This window comes from Rhyacophila brunnea, unplaced genomic scaffold (genome assembly GCF_057557595.1).
Source record: "Rhyacophila brunnea isolate RB1 unplaced genomic scaffold, BYU_Rbru_1.0 scaffold_6, whole genome shotgun sequence".
NCBI lineage: Eukaryota > Metazoa > Arthropoda > Insecta > Trichoptera > Rhyacophilidae > Rhyacophila > Rhyacophila brunnea.
In genome coordinates, this window is record NW_028233276.1 from 25,878,736 (window position 1) to 25,904,676 (window position 25,941).

Below are 25,941 nucleotides of genomic sequence, written 5' to 3' on the forward strand. Positions count from 1 at the left end.
TTGATTGATTTATGGAGATAATTTTTTGTTGTTGGAAGGAGCGTCAACAGAAAGTTACCCATGCTAATAATTTTATATAAAAGCGTAGGTACATTATAATATTTAACAAGAATGTAATATCGTTATTTACGAAATGTTGTAATAAAATGAGCAATAATTGTATTCTAATCATAGTAAATTATGAGTATAGTTTAGGTACTACATCATCATGAAACAAAATACAACACTGATTGAATTATTGCAAGTCGATCGTTTATATACCGTTGCCGCGGGTGATACTGATCTCATTCTGCGCTTCTCAAAACTTAAGAATATTGAATATTTTTACTTAATTGTTTGTTATTTTTTATGGCACGAAGAGTGTATAATTATAATAATTGTTGTCTTTGTATATTTAGTTAGTAGGTATATACAATATATTACATATGGTACGACCATTACGAACTTGAACATGGCTATATTATTACTTGCCAACTTTACTATGGTATACGGTGAACACATGATCGATGCGTGTATCGTGCCCTGCCAAACTTACATAGTATAAAATGTAGATTGCTGCAGGGTGAAGGATCGCGAAGTGTCGCAATGTCGGGCGGCGTCCGGAGTATATGTTCCAGACCCCCCCCCCCCCGTGAAGTGCTTCTTATTGATTATATCCAACACTCACCGAAGACTGATAAGTCTGCTCACGGACCTCATTTATGACGTGGCTGTATCAGTGTACCCCAAGATTATGCGGATACATCGATTCTTAAAATTCAAAAGTAGATGCCCTTAAGCTGTAGGTATATTTAGTTGCTTTAAAGTTTAAATATTAATTCGTATAATATGATGGAATTTTTTAGGAAATCAAAATTTTGTACTATTCCATAAGAATATCTATAGGATAACTCTATTCAATTTCGGTTAATGTGCTTTACCAATTAAGTGATTTTGGGAATCCGGATGCTGGTTCGAGTCTTGCTCCGCGCTAATGTTATTTTTTCTAATAAGTACCTATGTTTATGAAGGATTACAAACGACAAAAATTTAGAACCTCTGTATAAAATCATTATTATTCAATGGTACAGTGTGATAGTTGTGCAATACACTTGCATTGATACTGGTCACCTTGTAACAGTTTTCCATACACCAGAAGTCGTCAGATGGGATAGTCGGTCAGTAAACTGGCTGCATTTTTTTTTACTTTACACAAAAATGCAGCTCGGAAAGCGTTAATCGCATATAAGGTTTTATACGACGTTATGTTGAGTAATTAAAACTGACAATTCCTGTCATGGTTAATTAATAAATATAAAAAACCTTAATTGAAAAATCCTAACACAAGAAATAGGTACCTAATGACTACGCGATGTAGACTTTAGAGTAAAAGCTTTAAAAAGTAATACACAAGATTTAAGAATCTATTATCTATCAATACAGAAATCGATGTGTGCGATTTTTCTAATATGTGTGTTTCCGATTTCAAGTTATATTATGGTATTAATTATATAATTTTATTAGTCCTTCAAGTTCAGGTTCAAGTATTGATGATGGTGTGACAACCGTAATATCAGTCGATTTTTAATATACCCTCGTAGTCTAGTGTGTAAGGCGCTGGCCTTTCATCCGGGGGTCCGGCTTCGATTTCCGGTGAGGTCACAATATATTTACATAATAATACTAAAGCCTGGGTATTTGATTGTTTGATATCTACTACTTACATAACTGTTTAAATACACTACTGTCATTAGGCCCCATGGCCTGTTGTAGTTTTCAAAAGATTAAGAATAAGAAGAAATTAGATCAAGTAAATACTAAGTTTATGAAATAATGAAGCATATTGGTTCTATATTGTGTATGTCCTTTCTTAAAAGTACATAATGTTATGTGTTAACTTTAACAATAATATTTTAGATATTTTTTATACATTATAATATCCTTGTTACATACAAAGTCGTGCATTATTAATTTTTAATTCTAAATCAATTAAAAGCTTTGTTCCTACTCCTGGAATTATTTTCTGATAATATCTGGCAATGTGTGAAGAGTCGATGTCTAAAAATTGCCAAATTCTCCATTGATTTGAAATATTTGCAAATCATGCCAAGAATCGTATTTTAAATTATATGTGTAAGTCGGAGGCGTTCACAAATTCAAGTCATATACGTAATTTAGTAATCAGCATTGAATGTAATGTTTTCATATTATGTTCGTTGTGCAAATTGGTGCTAGCTGATTGGAATAATTTAATATTTCTTTTAGACTAGTGACACTGTCAAATGCCTGCATTATTTTATTAGACGATATACTTCATTTCGGAATTGTTATTAATATGGATAAGAGCCATCTTTAAGTAGAACTGAATTCATTTTCAGTTAATTCTGTTTTGTATGAAAAGTTATTTCGGAAGAAATCCGTACTTAATCCAATCCACTATTTTTGGTTGCTAAGCGGGTGATCCTAGCAACTAAATTATTAATATATACGTGCGTTAATATGTAAGTCAAAATGATATTTCAGTATTCTATATTTGTTTGTGTGTTGCAAAATAGCAAAAAATGATTTGTTGACAATTGCCTAAATTATTAATACATAGAATTGTCAAGTTTATATGATTCCACAGAAAATTTTAGAAAGTGGTATATAAAAAAGTTCTTTTTATCTTGTAATTATTTATAATATAAATTGGCTTGGATATTTGGCGATCTCGTTGTAGAGGGACGAGAATGCTTTAGAGGTGTCAGGGGTAGAGATGGAAGTCGGTTTGGAAGATACTCCGATATATGGAGGAGCGATAGTTTATTGCTGGTAAAACGGTATACAGTCGGTACAAGAGTTATGTTACTGGTCCAAAGATCGGTGGAAGTGATACTGTAGTCCCAAACATGGCGAGAGAACGCTTCAGGACGAGATGTGACGAGAGAGTGCGCCGGTCCGGGGCTCGGTGGAAGAGATACTGTGTGCAGAGTTACGGAGACTGAGATCTGACTAACACAAATATTACTGATAGAACTGAGATTAAGATTGATACTAATAATAACCCATAAACTATGACCCGCTGTTTATATACATGGATATTCGGTAAATTGCGAGTCATGATTGTTGGTGTAGTTTGCAATTGGAAAATTTGCTGGCCTTTGCATTATTGCAACTTCGAGCGTTTCGATGACCAAGCCCGAGGTAGTCGATACCCATCGAAGAATGTCACACGTGTAGAATATGCTGCCTGTAGATAGGACGATTATGCGATAGTTAAATGACTCGCTAATTCTTACGTTGTTGAAATAATGCTGACAAGGCCCGAGGTCGTTTCCCGCTACATATATAAAAAGAATACAGCTTATGAACTGAAAATTCATAATACTATCAATAGGCTATGTGCTATTAAATCTGGGATCGTCGTGCAAGGTGAAGTTTCGCAGGAATACTTATAGCCATATCTTTGTTAATATAAAAAGTCTCCATCGATATGAATAGTACGTGATCTTTTATGGGGCAGTCTAGTAACGTATTTCGAAAATAATTAAGAAATCACATCCTCTGGAAGTACTCCGATATGTCGGTTGAAAGGGAAGATCTTCTTAAATTCTCAATTGGGCAGGTTGGCTATTGCAATTTGATTTATAGGAGGGAATATTTCTCAGCTATCAAATAGTTTACGCCGTCTTATAATGGGTGAGAACGTCTCTGTTCGTCAAACTTGGATGGACTAGGAATACCTGGCCACAGTATACACTCGCATAACGAGTGTGGAGACGTGATGGTGGGGGAGAAAGGCATGGGTATCTATCATTCCTCTCAGATTTGCGTCACTGTCAGTCATGTTAACCCCCCCCCCCCCCCCAGGTGGCTCTCGTCGTGCAGTGGGTAAGGCACTGGCCTTCCGCCCGAGAGTTCTGGGTTCGATTCCCGGTGAGGACACAATATTTATGTGTTTTTCTCAAAGCCTGGGTGTTTGTGATTGTCCAAAATTACTAACAACCACCTTGTACGAAAAAGCAAGAACATGGTTATTAATAATTTTAAAAAAACCCCCCCTCAGAAAAAACAATATAATATCGTGTACGGTTTACATATTGGTGACGGACCTCCGGGGAGTATTTCAATTCATCATATATTGTATACTTACATAAATGAAATGTCAAAATCTCAATCAATCATTCAATATGTAAGCAGTAGTGAGTTCTTGTCCAAACTTTAAATAGTATTCTTTGTATCAACCAATTGACATGTAAAATAACTAAAATAAACCGTGTAATAGTTTAGTTGCTAATGCTGTCAGTGTTTGCATTATAATGAGACGTCAAATGTCAGCCAATGTCCGTCGACCTACTTCTGATTGATCACGGTAGCTTTATCAACGAATAATGGTTTTTTCAACTTATTTTACTGAACTCCAACATAATAAAAAAAAGAATATAAGTATATTTAGGGACAAGTAAAAATTTAAATAGTTAAGGCATACTTATATAATGATTAGGTATAATACGTCAGTTAAGTGCTGTATTGATGTAATTATTATATTAGAGGCATCTATATATCTCATATATCATATTATTATTTATTTATTTATAATATTGCATGATAAAATATTTGAAATAAATATCATTTTATAAATTATCTAAAATTTAATTTAATATGTCCTCTCGAATATTAAACGGATCTTTGAATACCTACCTAATTCATTGTTTGACGTTTTATTATTTAGTTTAAAAACATCATTTTTTCTATAAACTGAAAATGTGTAGGTATAACTTGAAATACAATTTATAATATTATATATTTGGGCTTTTCCAGTTTTCCCACCAAAAATTAAATTTTACGTCTACAATAAAGTAAGTTAAGCTGACAGCTTTTTGAAAGCTCTTTTCAAAATATTTTTCCTCAGCACAATGAAGATTTCCGCGAAATGAAACGATTTGATTTATTAATTAATTCTTCTGCTTAGTTAATCATACGTAATTAATATTTTTTGATATACTTATTTGATTTTGATGTTGAACGATTAAATACAATGCTTAATATAATATACCTACACTATTTTATTGTGTATTTATTCATGGTGTTTTAATAGTAGAAGATTACTACAAACACTTATTTTTATTTGATTGATAGCTTTTTGTACTATTTCCACATTACTCCAAGACCGGTTTCGTCTTCCTGGTAAATTAAAGATGTTTTAAATACAAAACGTGTCTTGGAGTAACTATTAACAAATACGTGAAAAGAGTACGGACAATAAAATGACACTGCGACAATGACACATATCGCACCCTCGCAACTAAACTGCCACAATCCAAAAAACGTCAAACAGAGAAAATCAGCTTTGAAGTTTTTACCTTTTGCATTTTTGTATAGTGTTTTTGAAATATGTTTAGATATTGAATGAAGTTTTGACTTGAATTTGATGACTTAGAGATATGAAATTTTCGGTACATATACTATGAACGATAGACAATGAAACGTAGTAAGTAACTCAAAACACGTATTTGGACTTGTGGCGGCTTAATTGCGAGGGTGCGATATATTATATGCATATATTTTGTTATAAGTTTTTTATATTTTTATCTGTTTATCAATTGACATTGTTTTCTTTTTGATAGTAGTAGGTGACATGCTCAACATTCAAGTTCACAACTAATTTTTCTGACATAAGTATTTAATATAAAATCTACTGATAACGCTGACTAAAGACAAAAACATAATAACGGGTAGGTATTTTGTAATATGTAATTGCATCATCTATGAGCAATTTGTTTTTTTTTTGTTTTTACTTAAGTTTAAAAAAAATCAAATAAGTAGTTGAATCCAACAAAATTATCTAACGGCTACTGTGCCACATTTTATTTTCGTGGGTAAAATAGCAAAAATGTGGTCTTCTTGAATGTGCATGCAGTTATTCACTTACATGCATGCACCAGTTGCATAAATAGTTTTCACATTGAACGTGTCTAATTTAATAAAAAAAAAAAAAAATACGTAATGCATTGTGTCAACTGTAATAACGCTTTATCTGTAACCATCGTATCAAAAGTACATAACATGTATATTATGCCAATTGTGATACCTACTCAAAATGTTGTTTCATTTTATTTTACTGACTCATCCCAATTTACCGAAGTACATATACCAATGACTTGCCAACGGACGTAGGATCTGAAGAATAGAACGGCGTTCGAAGACGAATTTACTCATAGATATCTCGGTCTACTCATACAAATTTCATTCTTTCTTAAATATATTAATAAATATGAATGGAGGTGGTTAAAGGAATAGTTCTACATACACTGAAATAAGGGTACAATATGCGTCCATGTCTTTACCTTTTTATTGTTCTACAGTTCTTATATTTTATGTGCATTACATTTGTCCAGAGATGATCCTCACTTGTATTGTACCTATGCAAGTTGCAATACTGCGTACTTTGTTAATATTTCAGAAGCTAAATAAAAGTTTGGTGAAGATAGTCGTAGGTGCTACAGCAAACAGTCCCTAGATCCATTGTCCATACAGCATTCTAAAGCTTCTGTTGATATTAGATATATCTGCCTGCACGCCCTATTTATTTCCTAATTCAAAAGCTCTGGGTAGCATAGTTTAGCGACTATATTATAATTATATAGTCGCTAGTTTAGAAACACGGATGCCCGAGGAGACCCCACGATAAACATAAATTCCAACTACTTACGTTTTTAGCAAATAAGAATACCAATATATGGATATCTTTTTTAGAATCACATCTTGTAAATAAAAATAATTATTAATGACATTTTTTTTTGTACAGGTACGTATCTGTTTGAGTAGTTATGGTATAGACCCCTTTGATGTTAGTTGCAGAGATTTTGTTATGCTCTGGGTAATATTTTACACCCTGTGTGTGACACTATAAAATAAAAACTCTGGAATGGTTAAGTCAATGAAACACGTGAAAACAAATTAAATTAATTTCCGACTGTTATACACCTGCGGCAGGATTCTTTGCATTGTTCTTAGAAGCGACTATATCACAACGTTTGTTTGCAATAATAATCGGTTGTCACTGATCGGGCGTCATTTTTTTTTTAAACCGAGGGCTGTCGAGGTGACTCCTTGTGAACAATTTTGGTGGGGCGGATTTCGTCAATCGAGATTGTGACAATCGAAGAGATGACACACGTACTCGTATATAAAGACCGGCGAATCTTCACTTCCATACACAGTTCACTGTTTGTAAAACAATATCAATTGTCTAGAAGTGTTTGTTTGAAGACTATAAAAATGGGTCTGATCTCTGTAAGTGACCATTTATTTCAATCAATAAAACAAATAGTTTATTTTTTAATATAATATAGTGCAAGTGATATAAATCTGTTTGCTCTCAATCAACTATTTCATTTAAGCCCTAAAATCGACATCGCTAATCATGCTAAAAAAGTATGTCAACAATAAGAACTTTTCAGGACATCAATTTTGTGTTTTTTTATAATATACTCATACATGCGGCTCTCGTGGTGCAGTGGATAAGGCACTGGCCTTCCACCCGAGAGTTCTGGGTTCGATTCCCGGTCATGACAAAAACATTTTATGTATTTTTCTCAAAGCCTGGGTGTTTGTGATTGTTCAAAATTACTAACAACCACCTTGTACGAAAAAGCAAAGACATGGTTATTAATAATTCTAAAAAAAAATATATATATATATTCATACCTAGATGATTCTGTACTCCAAAGCCAGAGTGTCTTAAGTTTATTAAAATTTGTACCTAAATTATCACATGCATGGCATTGTATTTTCCCGAAAGTGTTATTTTTGGACTTGAACTAGTCTCGGTTACTTATTGAATTAAGTTAAAAGAATTACTGTTTACTCAAAATGATCTCCATTTGATTCTCTCTTTATTAATTGATAATATCAAGAAGCTGATGATAGTGGAGGTCTAATATTTATTTATTCATAAACGGCGCAAGGACCTATGAAAGAAATTATAAAATACAATTGTAAAATAGAACACAGAGTAATACTATAAAATAATACAGTAAGGGACAATTTATACAACAAATTAAATGTATCGTTAAATTTGAAATAAAAAAAGAAAATATATTTAAAGTAAATTACACGGTTAATACTTTCACTCTTACTCTCATGTAACGACTATGTCCCGAATATTAAAATATGCTTAAAATTAATAAGTATTTTTTCGACTAGTACGTAGCATGGTACAATTCAGTATTTTTTTCGTACTTTATATTAATTTTTCAATTAGGTTAACCATTTTTATTATATTTTCCCCTAAGACGTTTGGCTTATATGTACCTTTACTGATTGTCCACCCTTTAAATTTTGGTTTTATATCATTAATTAGGTACTTAATAATATATTTTAAAAGCATAAGCCAGTAAGTAATTATTTTTTTTAATACTGTTTACGGCGAATCCAGTGATTGTTTTGATATTATAGATTTTTCATAATCCATTTAATCTCTAGGTATTATCCGTGCTGGCGTGTGTCTCATTGGCATCAGTCCATAGTGGAGTAGTGGCTCCACTCCTTGCCCCAGCAGCCTACGCGCAAGCTCCCTTCCTGTCCAGACAATTCGCTCCCATCGCAGCTGCCCCAGTAGCCGCAAGACTAGCCGTACCAGCTCCCGTCGCCGTGGTCAGAGAATTCGACGATGCCTATCCTCAGTATCAGTTCGCTTACAGCGTCCAGGACGATTTCACCGGAGACGCCAAGGGTCACGAAGAGACCCGCGACGGAGATATCGTCAGGGGATCATACAGCCTGATCGAACCCGATGGTGTCAGGAGGACCGTCAACTACTATGCTGATCCCATCAACGGATTCAACGCGGTCGTTTCAAGAGACGCTCCAGTTGTTGCAGTCGCTCCAGCCGTTGGTCCCTCCAAAATTGTTGCCGTTTAAAATAATTCTTCGATGAATAAGACTGAGTGAAAACCTTCGAACTATTACCGTTTTTCAGTGTTTATTTTCATATTTTCATTTTATATAGAGTAGACATCGAATTTAGCTAATATAGGTGGTACTTGACTCTGACAACCCATACTTTTACCATTCAATAATATTTTTTAAAAGCACTAATTTTATTATAATAGAAATTATTTTCTTCTACCACACTCGGGATATTTTTAAAATGGGATATTTTTTTTAATGGGACTTCTTAAATTTTGATAGATTTTATTTTAGTTGAATCTATTTATTAAAACATATGTTTAATTTTAAAATTAGCAGGTTTTCACTCATTGTCTACGATAACAAAAAAATGACCCTGTTACTTGTGTACCTACCAATGTTATTATTTTTATAATCATAATTTATAAGATGTTTGTACAAATTATTTCTGGAAAAAACTACTTGATGGAAAACTAGGTATTGTTATTAGTCAAAAAAATACATTAAAACTTCAATTATCTTAACTATGCTGTTTTATTTAATTTGTTTATTGTGATGTGGTTTTTGAGAAAATATTTATAAACATGAATAGAATAGGTTTTTTATGGTTTTAAATTAAACCTAAAACATTGTTAAGCCTGTTGGTTATAATTGCTTTAGTCAAAGTACCCTTTTAGCACACAAAAATAATTGGTAGAACATAGATTATTTTGATATTATTATTCTAATTCCCTTTTTTAATTGTACACTATTATTAAAGGTGCTTTGAAATACGTTCCTACCTACATTATATTTATTTTGTTTACAACACATTTGTACTACTTACTTACTTACAACACATACTTACTTATTTTTTTTGTCTAGTTATGTTGATAGTAAGTAGTGATACCAATTTACGTAATAAATGCCTAAAAATCTCTTCGGAATCAAACGTTTGAGGAATGATAGACCAGTAGGAATCCCTGTTCGATATAACACAACAAATAATTATGCGAATTTAAACTTGACGAAAAAAACCGTTATGTTAGTTACCCTCGTGTTTTTTGAAGAAAAAAGATAACAGTTACTCATCAACTAGTTTTCGAATGTCTAGGTTTCGCTGAACTTATTAGGTACGCCACCTTTCAACTAAGTGAACAATAATATCAGTGCATTAAGTAAAATAAACTGTAATTCGCACCTTACAACAAAAGTACCTGTTATATCTTGACAATTATTAGATAAATTTTCACCTATGTTTTTGTTGCTTCCATAAGTATGTATGTCCTATATGTTGTGTGAAAAGTAAAATACATCTAATAGGTATTCAATCGCCCAAAATCCGTGGTTTTAATTAAAATCAAAACAAACCTTCCGACATAAATCCCTCCATATCAGTAGATACCAGAAGCCCTTTGCATTTAGCATTAAATTACATATTTTATTACAGAGACACTCCGGATCGCTTCTGGCGTCTATCCCCTCACGAAAATCTGAGTCGGATGCGCTTGAAGACAGATGTGGCTGTCAGACCTTCGAGCCACGCTGCAGCTGCTCGTCTTCGAGACAACAATGCTGGGAGGAGTGGCGCTGGAGCAGGCTCTCAAACTGCGGGAGGCGTGCCCAAACTGGCACCGCCATGTGCCGCACCGCGTGGTGAAGACGATTTCTTGCACGATGAAGAGTTAAGGGTGTCTCTAGAACCTGAGTAAGTTTATTTAGAAGATTTGCCTACATGTATCTATCAACCAGCTGTTTGATCCGACCTGGTCACAGCAAACACCAATTTTATTGGTTTAGAAAAAGATATGGTGAGCGAGAGAATCTCTTCATTTAAATGTGGTAATTAAAAAGTAATTAACTGGTCAGCAGTGGATGTATTAATGTTACTTTTTAATTACCACATTTAAATATCATGTTAATTATATCTAATTATCTAATGGCCAACTACTGCAAACGCCCCAGTCGCGTTGTTAGCACTAAATGAGTTAATCAGATTGACCGGTTTGCTTTACCTCTCTTTTTGCTATTTATTTTTCTTATTCTAATTTTTATATAAAGGTTTAATGAATATTGTCGTATTTTTATTTCAGGATACAGAACATTGACATAGGCAAAGAAAAGATGGTCGTCTCCCAAGAGTGTGAGCTTATCACGCTTATGACAAAAGTAAAAGGCAGACTTGACGTTACAACAAGTTGCTTAAAATTCCATGATTTAAGTCCTGTAAAGGAAGACATCGAGAGACAAGACTTTACACTATCTTTATTGCAACTCAGAGAGATCCATTTGAGGCGATACAATCTCCGGAGAAGTGCTTTGGAAATCTTCCTGCTAGATCAGACAAATTATTTTTTAAATTTCACCACCAAAACAAGAAATGGAGTATTTACCAGAATTCTTAGTTTACAACCACCAAATATTTTATATGGAAGTGGACAATCTCCTGCTGAGCTTTTAAAAGCTTCCGGACTAACTCAAAAATGGGTCAATAGGGAGATTACGAATTTCGATTACTTGATGCATTTAAACACGATAGCTGGAAGAACATATAATGATTTATCACAATACCCTGTATATCCTTGGATTTTAGCAGATTATCATAGTGAAAGATTGGATCTTGATAATCCGGCTTCCTTCAGGGACCTCACTAAACCTATCGGTGTTGTCAATCCTAAAAATGAAGCAGAAGTCAGAGCGAAATACGACAATTTTGAAGATCCGTCAGGAGTAATATCTAAGTTTCATTATGGAACCCATTACTCGAATTCTGCAGGAGTGCTTCATTATCTTCTCAGAGTTGAGCCATTCACTTCTTTGCATGTGGAGTTGCAGAGTGGTAGATTTGACGTTGCCGATCGACAGTTTCATTCGATCGCCCAAACTTGGAAACTCCTCATGAACAATCCTAATGATGTAAAGGAATTAACACCTGAATTCTTTTATTTCCCTGAATTTCTACAGAACATTAACAAGTGAGTTAAATAATAACATAATTAATGACATAATGCATACCGTATTGCATTGATTATGAGACAGCCCTAATTACTTACAATCAGATGTTGCGATTAAAAATAAAATAACAATCTTCTTCTCGATCGTTTCTTCATGGCTGCGGACCGTGGCTACCTTGAAATGCTCATGGTACTCTGCCTTTCTCTGGGAAGAGTGAAGATGCGTCTTATAATCGATTAAACATAAAATAACAATAGATTTTATTTAGAAAAAAGCTTTATTACAAAGATGAAAGTCATACAATGGTAATAAAAATCAGTATAATATTTATCTACGTTCGTCTGTGATATCACCATCATAAAACTGAAACATCTTTAAATTCAGTTTCAAAGTTTTCTGAATCATATTTCGTTTCAGTGTCATTTTGCGTTTTCTGATTAAATGTCGTTTTTAACCATCGCCATGGATTATAAGACACACTCCGAATTCAGAGACACAAACATAGGAAGAAACAGTAATCTTATAATAATTGATTTTATATGTTATAATATTTAGAATAGCCCAAACAATTTATATTAATAAAGTCCATCAAACATTTTGTATTAATGTTAAGATTCTCTGTGTTGGTAACACTGAATACACTGTGAATTAAATTCATTGTAAAAAAAATCTTTCATGCTTCTAACATTAGTGCAAGTGATTTTTAATCTCAGTGATGCTCTGGATAATAAATCTCAAAATTCAAATGTGAAGTTGAATTTGCAATGTAAAATGAATTGCACTCAACGTAATCAGTAGCCTTAGTAAGTTTGTTATCTGCTTAATTTTCACGTATAAAGTCTCCATCTCCATAGAAGAAGGTTTCTCTTCAAAATATTTGGAATAACCAGGAAATTATTTATTATCTTTATGGATAAATAGATGCATCATATTTTAGTAGGATTATTGATGAAAAAAATGGTGCATACACTTGTCCATATAAATAATAAATAACTGAAGTAGGCTGTTTCAAAAAACTCTTCTGCAAAATATTTCAAATGTGAGTTAGAATAGTTCTGCATTCAGCTGACGACCTGTTTATTCAAGTGATATTTATTTATTCATGAAAATTTAACATGATTCAAATATTATATTGTTTTACTTATATATAATTTAACTTATAAATATTATTTTATGTTTTCTACTCCTCAGTTTGGACTTGGGAATTCTTCAAGGCACCAGTCATCGAGTTGCAGATGTAGAATTACCACCGTGGGCTGAAGGAAGTGCAGAGAACTTTATTTACCTGCATCGCAAAGCTCTTGAATCCGATTATGTTTCGGAAAATTTAAACCATTGGATAGACCTTGTATTTGGATACAAACAGAGGGGGCCAAGAGCCGTAGAAGCATTGAACGTCTTCTATTACTGCAGGTAAAATTATTGAACTGTTTTTCATGATTTTTTTTTGCATTATATGTCATGTACATTTTCACCATGTTGAAATATTCTGATTATAGTTATGAAGGCGCTGTGGACTTGGATGCCATAGTAGATCCTGCTGAGCGAGCTGCAGTGGAAGGAATGATTGCGAATTTTGGTCAGACTCCAGCGCAGCTGGTGCGAGGAGTTGCACACCCATCAAGACTTACGGCAAGACGAGCTGCTGCCAGGGCTCTTAGAGGAGAAGCCAAGGCTCTCGATTGCTTGCAAGTGCTTGGCCACTTGAACAATACTTCAGTTCAGGTATACTCAATATGTCTTGCATAATATCTGGACCCGAGAGATAAATTAGGTTAATACTTTGGACGCTGAAGATGCACATGCGCGTAATGACCAGGCGGCCGATCGATGTAATTAACATGCATTTTAAAGGTGCTAATTAAAAAATCATTATATAGTCAGCAGCGAATGAGTTAATAAAAGAATGCAACTTTCTCAGTTGTTAACCGGTTCTATGCCTTCAGCGAGTTTTCTCGCTAAATTTCGCGAATTATCTCATCCGACTTTAAACTCAAATTACTAGCCAATGTCGATTGATTTGCATAATCTAAAAAATTAAACACACCGTGACATCTGTTTGAATAATTATGAAATAGTAAGCCACAAATTATAGGTATTACATCGATTTTAGTAAAGCTTCGCTCTACATTCAACGTGTGTCATTAAAAATCTGCGGCCTGTCAGATACTATAGATACCATATTATAGAATAAGATTAATATACTAAAGATCCTTGGTTCACTGATTTCAGTATGAGTCAAAAATTTATATATTATTATCTATGTAGATATCCCGAACCGATGAACCCATAGCTTGGCTCGGTGGACCGTGTAGAGGTCGAGGCTTTCTTCAAAGTGGAGGTCGGTGGGTCGCAGCCATATCAAGAGGTGGCGCTTTACATGCTCCATCTTGGCAACCGCATTCGCCAACAGGACAGGTTCTGGAACCAGAGTCTACGAGTGGCACGTTAAAGTAAGTTATGGGAAAATTCTATCATGACAATACTTTGACTATACAATGTAGAGTGATCAATTAATTATTGTATTGTCTGAACATTTAAAAATTAATAGATTTCATTTGTATTTTTTGGTGCAATACCATAATATAATATTATTTTTAACTATTACGTACTTAAATTTTGTAAGTAGGTAATCTAATGTTGGGGCTGGCGGGTGGAGAATAGTTTATCTTTTTAAAATCAAGACAGACATTGTACGGTTTATAATATTCAAGTGGATTAATTCAATTATGCAAGTGTTAACGTTAGTCTGACGTCTCTGGTGGACGGCCGGATCCGACTTCGCCTTTATCTGTGACCTCAGGTGAACGGCAAGTGACAATATCTCATCATCATTCCGTCTCGCTCATCAATGGCTTTCTCCTTTATCTGAAGCCATTGTGGCAGACGTGCTTTGTGCCCTTCTCAGAAACGGCTCACTAGGAGAATATTTTGTCTCAGCTGGTAGTCTGTTAAGAGTGCAAGACTGCCATAGTATCCTCAGCTAATGATACCTTAGGACGCCGAAAAACAGGTGAACGATCAGAATGGTTTGACGAAGATTGCTGCGAAGTCACTATGAGAAAGAATGAGGCTTACTTAATGATGCTACAGAAGAAGACACGGGCATCAGACGATGAGTATAAAAAGCGCCGGCATGACGAAAAGAAACTACACAAGAAAAAGAAACGTGATTATTTAAAAAAGGAAATGATCCTACTCCAAAAACACTATAAAGCCCAAGAAAGTCGGCTGTTCTATAGAAAGATAAATAATGTTAGGAAGGGTTTCAGGCCTCGTATCACAATGTGCAAGGATGACAATGGCATGATACTTACAGAAAAGCACCGTATTCTTGCCCGGTGGGTGGGTTTCTTTGATCAACATTTAAATACCCCCCATAATGATGCCGGCAACACTAACATTAATACTCATGACCAGGAATCAGTACAAAGTGGCATGGATGATAACGAAGAACCACCGACATTAAATGAGGTAAAAGGTGCCATGTCAAGGTTAAAAACAAACAAATCGCCTGGAATAGATAACCTACAGAGTGAATTAATAAAATGTGGGGGAGAAAGCCTGCTCAAACATTTACATAGCCTAATCCACCAAGTATGGACTTCAAAAAAGATGCCAGAGGAGTGGAAGGATGGCATGATTTGTCCCCTGCACAAGAAAGGAGACCAACTAGAATGTAGTAACTACAGAGGGGTGACACTCCTTAACTCTGCATATAAACTGTTGTCGATTCTGATATTCCAGCGGCTGGAATCCATTGTAGAAGGAATACTCGGGCACTACCAAGGAGGCTTTCGACGAGGGAGATCATGTGTTACTCAAATATTCACTCTAAGGCAGATTCTAGAAAAGACCACTGAATTCAATATTAACATGTATCACCTGTTCATCGATTTTAAGGCAGCTTATGATAGCATTAATCGATACCGGCTATACGAAGCAATGCGAGAATTTGAAATTTCGACGAAAATAATTAAACTTGTAGAGATGACAATGACACCAGTACAATGCCGGGTAAAGCTACAAGCGGAAATATCCGAGCCATTTGTATCACTGAATGGCCTAAGGCAAGGTGACGCTCTGGCATGCCTTCTTTTCAATATTGCGCTAGAAAAGGCGATACGGGATGCAAAGATTGATGCCCGTGGCAGCGGCACGATATTTACTAAGCCTGTGCAGCTGCTGGCGTATGCCGATGATATCGACATCATTGCTATATCAGAATTGGCGCTGAAAAAGGCATTCACAGCACTAGAAGCCTCTGCCAAAAGAATGGGTTTACAAATAAACGAGGCAAAAACTAAATACATGCCTGTCTATGTCACACCACGAGAAGTCGCACCAAAGTTAGATATTGGTGCGTACAAGTTTGATACGGTCGACAGTTTCATATACCTTTGATCTCTTGTAACTCGACATAATGATATTACAGAAGAAATCAACAAGAGAATCATGTCTGCGAATAAATGCTACTTTGGTCTGTTAAGACATTTTAAGTCCCGCTTACTATCTCGTTGAACTAAAAGCACTCTTTAGAAGACACTTGTAAAGCCAGTGCTCACCTACGCATCGGAAACCTGGACCTTAACTCTGCGAAATGAACGAGCCCTGAACATCTTTGAAAGAAAAATTCTCCGCCGTATATATGGACCGATCTGGGATGGCACCAATTGGAGGAGAAGATATAATGCTGAGCTCTACGGGCTGTACGAAGATTGCAGCGCAGTTCAATCAATTAGGATTGGGAGACTGCGATGGCTAGGTCATGTGCACCGTATGAATGACTATGAACCGGCAAAGAGAGTGATGTCCAGCAATCCAATAGGACGAGGGAGGCCAAAGATTTGCTGGTTAGATGGAGCTGCCAGTGACTGCCGTATTCTGGGGGTACCAAATTGGAAAGCGGCCACACTGGATAGGGACAGGTGGAGGGAGCTGTTGGAGGAGGCCAGGACCCACACCGGGTTGTTGCGCCCCTGATGATGATGATGATGGTAGTCTGTTACATTTTGCAATTCTTATTGCAATTAAAATATGTACAGAAGCATAATTGCAGCCACTCCTGGTTATAAGACTGTCAGAAGCCAGTTCCGGCCTCATCCCTGAAAGTGGATCAATTTAGTGGACGTTGTTACCTGTAACTTTATTGTCCGATTGTGTACGTATGGAAGATGGATGAAGACTGGCGAGCATCGGGGATTCTTGGAGGCGCTGCATGGTGTCCATATGCCCTATCCTTGGGAGCGGACATGGAATAAGAAAAAAAAGAAGTGTACCTAGCACAAGTGTATTCTTTTCGGTTACATGTCATTTACCTTCCTGCAGTCTTTGCCACATTTATCATATTAATATTGTGTTGAAAAAGTTTCTACTATAAGTTTTCATGTTCATTCTTCTAACATTTTGGAAATTTAGTTATATCGAATGTTTCTCTGATATTTTAAGAACTCGACGTCAGATATCCATAATTGGGAAGAAAGACGGTGGTATCGATAGTCGGGCTATTGCTCTATCATCGGATGGTAAATTGCTGTACACGGGAGGCCACTGGGATTGCTCTATCAAAGTCTACGCAATCTCCAGCAAAGTGAAACTGCTCAGCACTGTAACAAGGCATTTTGGTAAGTATTATTGTTAATTTACTTGTATAAGAATTTAAAAAAATGACTTTCTCTATTGCACAGTGGGGGTGCCTCTTTGATGTTGTTGTATTTATTGTGTAATATCTATATCGACTGTTCCAAGCCAAAAGGGCGTTAGTGAAAAATGGCTATTATTCAGGAGAGCAAAAAGAGTAAAAAAAAATCATGTTAATGAGAACAACTTCGTTCCTTTACATCTTCTTTCTTAGTATTGGAGTTTTTTTTTTCTTACATTTATGGTAGAATGATATTGTTTTGGAGTATGTAGTTATTTATTTATTTATTTGCAATTACAATTTTTAAAACACTTAATTCTTTTTGGCTGTCCAAGAAAAAATACAAAGTTCGGGGAGATTACATACAAATCTAGATAATGGACTTACACACTAGCTAATGTTGTTAAAATAAAAATGATTCAATACAAAACAAGAGTTTTTATTTTATAACTTAAGTAAATATTATACTGTCGAAAGGCTGTCTAAGGGAGATTCAGGTTACAATATAGGTGATAACAGGTTTTGGATATGCCATACTGCACACTCGGTGTTTTCCTAATAACTACACAGTCATCAATTTTGATTTAAATAAATGTGTAGCTTTTGGCGATTTTGAGTTAGGTACATGTACAGGACAGACTTCTTCGTCTTCACCTGCTTATTCCTGCGATGATTGATTTGGAATAAATAAAATATTGTAAAAAATAAAAAATAAAATTGCTATCAATATCTTTTATGTACTCTTAAACGCATAAAATGTATTTATTCTTTATATTGAATTTTTATTGAGTTATAAAATCAACTTAGTCTTACCGTGATTACCGATTTTTTTCTTCACAGTTTTATTGATCTCTTGAACAGTTCGGTTTTATGCATATCATTGCACAAACAACGGTGACATCGTCTCCAAAATTGAACTAGAAAATTAAGATAAATAAACAATACTAATTTCTTTTTGTAGGTCCAGTTACATGTTTAGCATTGGATTCGTGCAGTGAGCACTGGCTCGTGAGTGGATCAGCAGACACCAGCCTTGCTGTATGGGAAGTTAGTGGAGGAACCGTCGGACAAGCACCTGGACATCCAGTTCCAAAACATTCACTATGTGGGCATGATGCACCGGTCACTTGTGTCGCTGTGATGGCTGAATTGGATCTCGTTGTCTCTGGATCTAAGGTTTGTGGTATTGAGATCTATGTGATGTTTCTAATAAAGAATTTCGTGTAGTTATATACTATTTCAATCATGTTGAAATTTGCTGTTAAGGGAAAATCCCACAGGATGCGTTGTGGTGAGGTGTGAAATTTTCAACGCATTGCATAGCGCATACAAAAACAGACGTTCACTGTTCATGTTAGTCGTGAAATGTTTGGCTTTCATTGTCTCGAAAAGTAGATTGACAGTATATTTTTTTACATTACTATCTGGAAACCGACCATGAAGAATTGGTTGGCGAAATTTTCTGATTGGATGGGACCAATAACAAAAAAGATAGGTGACTGCGTTGCTGAGCAGTATTTGATCACATTGTATTATCGTTGAGTGGCTGCTCTGCTTGAAAAATTGATGCCCCCCATAGCTCCACCGCCTGGCCCTTGTGGGTTTTACTATTAATACTTCAACCAAAATGTGAAAACTAAATTACTTATAGGTACCGTGAAATATAATATGTACTAATGAGTATTAAAATATTTTTAGGATGGGACAGTAAATGTATACAGCCTGAAGAGAGGCGAGTATGTGCATACTCTGAAACCAAAAGGTTGTTTGGGAAAAGCAGTCTGTGTCAAATTTATTGTGCTCTTGCACCAAGGACATATTGGATTTATTGTCAATGATCAGGTAATTATTCTTAACTTCATTTATGTTTGGACAGTTGCATATTATTGCTTGCAAGATTTCAATATTTTTTTTATAACTAAATACATAAGTATAATTGAGTACCTTGGTATCAAAGTGGGACATAAGCCATTTACAAAAATTTACAGGAGACTCACAAACATGTGTGAAAAGTGTCCGTTTTTTATATAACATACCAACTTTAAACTCAAAAATCTCTATGAAAACTACCGTTTTTGATACTTTTGGTGGATTTTTTGAAAAGAACATCACTTGCACTACCATAATTAATTAAAACATGAATTTAGTGGGAGGTGGCGTTTGTCCCACTTTGATACCAAGGTACTCAATTGTTTACGTCTGAGCAAAAAATGAACTAGTTATTAATGTATTTCTAAATTCCGAATGCCTTATTTAAGGATTTCGGAATGTCTCTCAATATTTATTTGGCCACATACAATTAACGACGGTAAGTAAGATAAATGTATTAACCATCCTTTCTTGAATTTGCCGTCCTTCGAATAACTGCTGCCTCTATATGTGACAATATAGTCTACCTAACCCCACGGAACGTCACTGCTACTTACTTGGAACTATATTTATTCGCCTTCAAATATTCCTAAGTACAAATTTGATAATGGATTTTTCTACTCCATTATTGTGTACCTATTACAGAATTCAGAGTATGGAAATTAATTGTCACCTTTTTGCAAATAATTATAGTGATGAAACAACTATAATTTTTAACTTCTACTTGATATGTGGTCACGTATCATTTAGAATTTAACTTCAAATTTCATAAATTACTGTCAATAACATTAATTAATTCACATACCTATTGTGTTTTCAACGACTGATCGGTCTAAAAACCATTTGAGCGATTTGCTCCTTGTAAAATAGTCTCTTTCAATAACTCCCGCTCAGTAGAGGTCCACATGCTCTGCATATGAACATTGGTGGTAATGTGTGTGTACCTAACTTGTTTTGGTTGATACTTAATATTTTTTTCTTCTGTAGATATATCATTCAATCCACGTCTTCAACATAAATGGTAATTGGAGGGCTAGCAGAAACGTGTGTGGTCGAGTTACCGCTTTGACTACTGTTGGAGATTGTTTACTCATTGCTGATGACGCTGGAGATATCACTATATCTACCTCACACAGGTGATCTTTTATTTGATACTCCTTCAGAATTGTAATTTAATTCTACATCTTAAGCTACTTATTATGACAGTACATAATATATGAATGTATTAATTGACTTACGATCGAGTTATGTACCCACACTTAAATAAAAAATAAAAATGGTTGTAAGTGCGTAATGTCATAAAGTATTACTGAAAGCTTTTGTATAAGAATACCATTATCATGATTTTTTTTTCAGCTTGAAACCGGTCTATGACGTCCCTCTGCACGTGCCAATTGAACATGTCTTGATAACTCCTCACAACACCCACATATTGGCTGCCTTAAGAGACGGAAAAATTGCAATCATCGGTCTGCCACCGCCAAATAAAAATGCTTTACCTTCTCTAGATACTGTGTAATTCCAATGAACATCATTCAAAGAATCGTTGAATTATTAATGTCAAACTATTACAAATATGGTATAATAATTATACATTTTACTCTATGATAAATCAAATCAATGGTTGAATAAAAATAACAGATTGAGTGCTAGTACAACGCATACTAAAAAGTTAGCATGGTAAGTATTAGAAGTTAAAATGGAGTTTTCAGAGAATGTGTTGATTTGTAGCAAAATATCCTAACGGAAAGTGTTCGGCAAATATATTGTCTGACATGAAACTATTGTAGTGTCCTTTGACTACATTGAATACTGCCAATATTTGTTTGAGTCAACGCATTGCTTGTAGAACCCATTATGGAGAAGTAGGATGTTGCAGTTTTGAAATATTGATTTAAACTAGCATTTGAGTGACAGATTAAAAACAAAATTTCCAATTTTTATTATATATTTTTACAATATCAATCAGTAAATTTAATAATTACTTATGTAATTTTATCAAATGAAACAATTTTTTAAATAAAATTTTAACATACCTAATCACAAATTGTTATGAACTTTGCTACTATATAATTGATAGCAATATTAAATTTAAGATCCATGACTATTTTACGGAATAAGTTCGTCAATTTGACAAATTATTAACACAAAGAATGTAGGAAAAATAATCATTTTTCGGAGATTCAATATTTTGTGAAGTAGGTACTTATGTATTTTATTTTAAATACATTAAGCCTTTATGTTTCAAAACCTTCTAAATTGATTTTACTTAGTTTTGACAGAACTGAGAAAAAGTCAAATCTTTTTAATCTGTGAACTTTTTTTTATGTTTATGTAGGTACGTATTATGTGATTTATAAAAAAATGTTAATTAATATTTTTATTCACAGAATCTTTCATCAAGAAAATAAATTAAAAATTATGTTTTCCTTTTTAGGGGCTTTTGAATTTATTGCATATTTGCAATCATATTGAAACCGTGTGGTGATTGGCTTATTAATTTTAGGGGGGTTTGAAATGCATACGTTGACTATTTTATGTGGTTTTTAAATTCACCGGAGTTTTTGATCAAAAATATTGATGCATTTTGCCCTTTTTCCAATCTGACTCAAGCTTATGTGAAATATTAGGGGAGTTTTGAAACTAATTGCTTCCCATGTCTGACATAATAATTTTTTTATAATAAAAGCCTAATAGAATACACAACATTTTCTATATTAAATTTTCTAGTTAACTATCTATGTGAAGGCTATAATAAAAATATAGATATTGAATTAACCTCAATATTGTATTTATGAAGCAACGAATATCGTAAATCAATCTTTCAATAATTAGGAAATGAAATCAAAATATTCAATAAAAAATTATAAAATATTGTAATTGACTTTATTATCTATGTATAAAATAGTGTATAAGCTGAGAAGAAAATGAATTCAATCATACCAATAGTTTTAGCGAGTGATTAAGGTTCTTTATTCATTGGTTAACTGATGCCATATAAATTTATGTTATTAAACTTATTAGGATTATGAACCTACCTTATTTTACTGATATAATTTTTATGTAAAAATCATTTTCTCTTTTTTAATAACTAAGGGTCTATCCACACTGAGGGGAATTGTGGGAACAAAAAAATATTTTCTGCATTACATATACGCATTGACATTGACAGTGCCACACCATTGTGAAATGAAACTTAAACACAAAGGAGTAGTTTGTATATAGTGGTGACAATCCGTTCAGTCATTTACTTGTGATTATAATTGCTTAAATGCCAATTTGTTAGAGAAACAGAAAATGATCCATCGTCATCAATAGTAGTGCGACAAATCAGGGTGGTTTTTGAATTTCTTCAACTCTATGGCCCCATTCCAGTTTGGTACCGCAAGAATATGGTAGTCATTGTTAGCTCATTACTCTCTTTGCCAGCTTATTGTTTTATATATGGTGAACATGACCTAGCCAGTGCAGTCCCAATTGTAATTAATTGAATTATAGTGCAATCTTCATATAGGTGTATTCTCATTGTTGATCTTGATTGGCACATAGTGGTAAAAAACCCTTTAAATGCAATATGATTATGAAGTTGTAATGGTAACAGTTCAGTGTGGTGAAGAGACATAAATTCATCCATAGTGCTGAAAAGACCTTTAAATTATGTGATTTTCAATGCTAATAATACTCCAGGGGTTAATGTTCCAAAAAAAGGTCCATGATGCGACTGTGCATTTTGACATTATACACATCTATAAATCTATAAAAGAACAAATTTAGAAACACTGCATTTTTTCAGTTTTCACAATTCTGCACAGTGTGATTGATCAGGCACTAAGTGTTTACTATTTATCGCATTATTCGAATTAATAAGATTTAGTTTACAGAAATAAAAATAATCTCTTGTCAATTGAAAAAGGTTATTTATTATATATTAAATTCTAGCGCGGCAGACATTTTGTTTAACCTTTTTGAAAAATTTATACCTATTTTATCGATCTACTATGGCATCCCTTTTAGGAAAAGGACAGCATCTGCAAAAATATACTTGTATGCCATTGCATGATAATATATTTTTAAATTAACTGTTTTGAGTGATAAGGATGGGGAAATATTCTTATGGAAAAAAGATATGGTTACAAATGGACAATAATATATCCTATGCAATTTGAGTAGGTACTTTGCCTCCTGTCTTCTTTGGCCCATCCTTTAATATGTTGTATTTTTTAATGTCAATTTTCATATTGTAATCTATATTTTAAAACAGGTATCTGATAATTTACTTTGGCTTTTTTGACTATTTAATACAGCTCTGAATGCAATTTATTTGAAACCACCAATTTTCCCACCATGTTGCCTTAAAATACAGTAGCGAAATTTGTAGTTACTGCCTTTTTCCTGACACTACGAGATTTTATCTCATCCGGTTAACCGTTCAATTTAATGTTTTAAAAATGTAGGCATGCATTGATAAAAATAGTTAAAAAACAATATTTATAACTGTTATATTGCATATTTGTATTGTATTATGATAATATATAAATTTTATCATAAAATTGTAATAAAATAATAATAATATATTATGTTAATTGAATATTTTCGAGAAGAATATTTTAATATTATTTGAATAATATATAATGAAATACAATTAATTACAACAAAAATAATGATTTAAGAGAACTTTGATCAAACCAGAAATATATCAAATTAGTCATTGTATAGCTGTTTAATAAATTGTATGTAGATATATAAAGTACTTAAAGTAATAAAAGTACGTAGAAATATAAGGTTATCAAAACACATGTTACAAAAATAAAAGCACTTAAAAAATGAAATATTTTCTTGAAGCATGTTTTGTTGAATTAGCATAATCTTGTTTGTGAGTTATAGAAGAATATAGACTTAGAGGTGTCGAGGAATTGTTATGGAGATCTATAGATGGAATTGTATCGAATGTTAGATTTGAATAGGCATAGCGATTGAGCTTATCGGAGTTTTAAACTGCTTTGTATAGAAATCAGTTGAATTGAAGGATCAGGTATCAGTCAAACCACATTAATAAATGTAATATGTCAGATAAATTTGATCATTTAAAAAATTTAACTACGTCAAAATAATGGGACAGATGATTGTTAAGTAATTAAGTAAGTACATCAAGGTTTACTGGTTTTTTTCAGATTTATTTCCTTTGTAATCATTGAAAATCTTCCGCCAAGTGAATGAAATAAATATGTAGTTTTTTTGATTGTTTCATATTTCATTAGTCATAGATTTTTAACAGATTTTTGCATTCATCCATGAATTCTTTTGCAAAATTGATTTTGTTCATCTTACACATAAGTTCAAATGTCGCAACAAGCAACCATGTTCATAGCAGTGAAGTCGGAATTTTAATAATAAGAATAAGGGGTTTTTAACATATATTATTTTACAACTTTCACATTTTCCATATTGTGGCATAATATAATGTTTTGACTGTTTATTGTACCTGATGCCTTCAGTTATAATAATCATTCTAAATTTAAGAGAAGATAACAATAAATTAGATTGACATATCCATTGAGATAAAAAAGTTAGTAATAATAAATACCTAGTAATTGAATAGATGGGCTTTTGAAAATATAATAATATTATTTTTATGTTCTGATTGATTTCCTTGATATTTTTAGGGCATTATAAAAGTTACCGAAATTGATTTTAAATTAAAATATTTTTATATTTCTACAAATTATTTATTGTTTATTTTTTAACATTGAAAAAAATAGTAAGTATGTTTATTTTGATCGTAGTGACTATTAAAATTCAACTATGTATTAGCATCATAGACCATTCCCATTTTAATTACGGAAAAATAGACAAGTTAAATATCGTGTAGATACCATGCCTAAAAATAATATTTCCGGCCAATAAATAAATTGTCTAAGTGTATTCATTCCAATGCTTACTGAAGTATTGACCAAGTAGTTTTATAAATTGGTTTGATATGAACAAAAAAAAAATATCTAAAAATTTTGCACAGAGTTTTCTTACATTTTACTATTGAGATTTTTTTAAATATTAGGTAAACTGATTAATTTATATTGTTTTGAGAATTATTAGCATGTCAACATCTTTAAGACTTGTAGACTTATTGTATTATTAATTTATTAATGATTTTTTTTTTGTTCTGGTGTTACCGTGTTTTTAATTTTTGTTTTATGGGTTGTGAGATTCTTTCATTGTGATTATTATTTTATTAATATACTCTTTTTCATTTCTATTGGTCAATCATGCTTGATACCAAATAAAAGTATTATTTTTATTTTAATATTATCTATCACTGTATATTTTTAAAATTTGATAGCTGTATCTGAATTTGAGTGCATTTTAAATGAAGTCAATTAGTAATTTTAAAGTCAATAATTGATATGACCTCATTTTTTGAGCGTGATTGTGCAATTTTACAGTCTTTTCTTGATTCCATTATTTTCTATTTTATAAGCCAGTAATATAATATTTATACAATGACAATTTATTGAATAATGCATTATGGATTTTGTATTATTTGATTAAAAGCGAGTTGAATAATAATAGAGCTTGTTTAATGTTTGAATGGTTTTTAATATCATCATTTTAAAATAAAAGAACTATAA

General features: G+C 33.2%; 1 protein-coding gene and 1 pseudogene across 1 annotated transcript in view; both read left to right on the forward strand.

Annotated features, from left to right (window-relative positions):
* The window catches only part of LOC147065456 (neurobeachin-like protein 1), a 177,316-nt gene extending 155,600 nt beyond the window's left edge, over window positions 1-21,716 (forward strand). Inside the window, exons 30-39 of the mRNA XM_085957190.1 lie at window positions 10,301-10,558; window positions 10,944-11,825; window positions 12,997-13,218; window positions 13,305-13,530; window positions 14,074-14,258; window positions 17,254-17,429; window positions 18,408-18,622; window positions 19,145-19,288; window positions 20,303-20,451; window positions 20,672-21,716. Coding sequence (XP_085813316.1) covers window positions 10,301-10,558; window positions 10,944-11,825; window positions 12,997-13,218; window positions 13,305-13,530; window positions 14,074-14,258; window positions 17,254-17,429; window positions 18,408-18,622; window positions 19,145-19,288; window positions 20,303-20,451; window positions 20,672-20,834 — 2,620 coding nt within the window. The 3' untranslated portion in view covers window positions 20,835-21,716. The remainder of the gene's footprint in view (window positions 1-10,300; window positions 10,559-10,943; window positions 11,826-12,996; window positions 13,219-13,304; window positions 13,531-14,073; window positions 14,259-17,253; window positions 17,430-18,407; window positions 18,623-19,144; window positions 19,289-20,302; window positions 20,452-20,671) is intronic.
* LOC147065461 (larval cuticle protein A2B pseudogene) lies at window positions 7,240-8,883 on the forward strand (annotated as a pseudogene).
* Window positions 21,717-25,941: the final 4,225 nt, after the last annotated feature.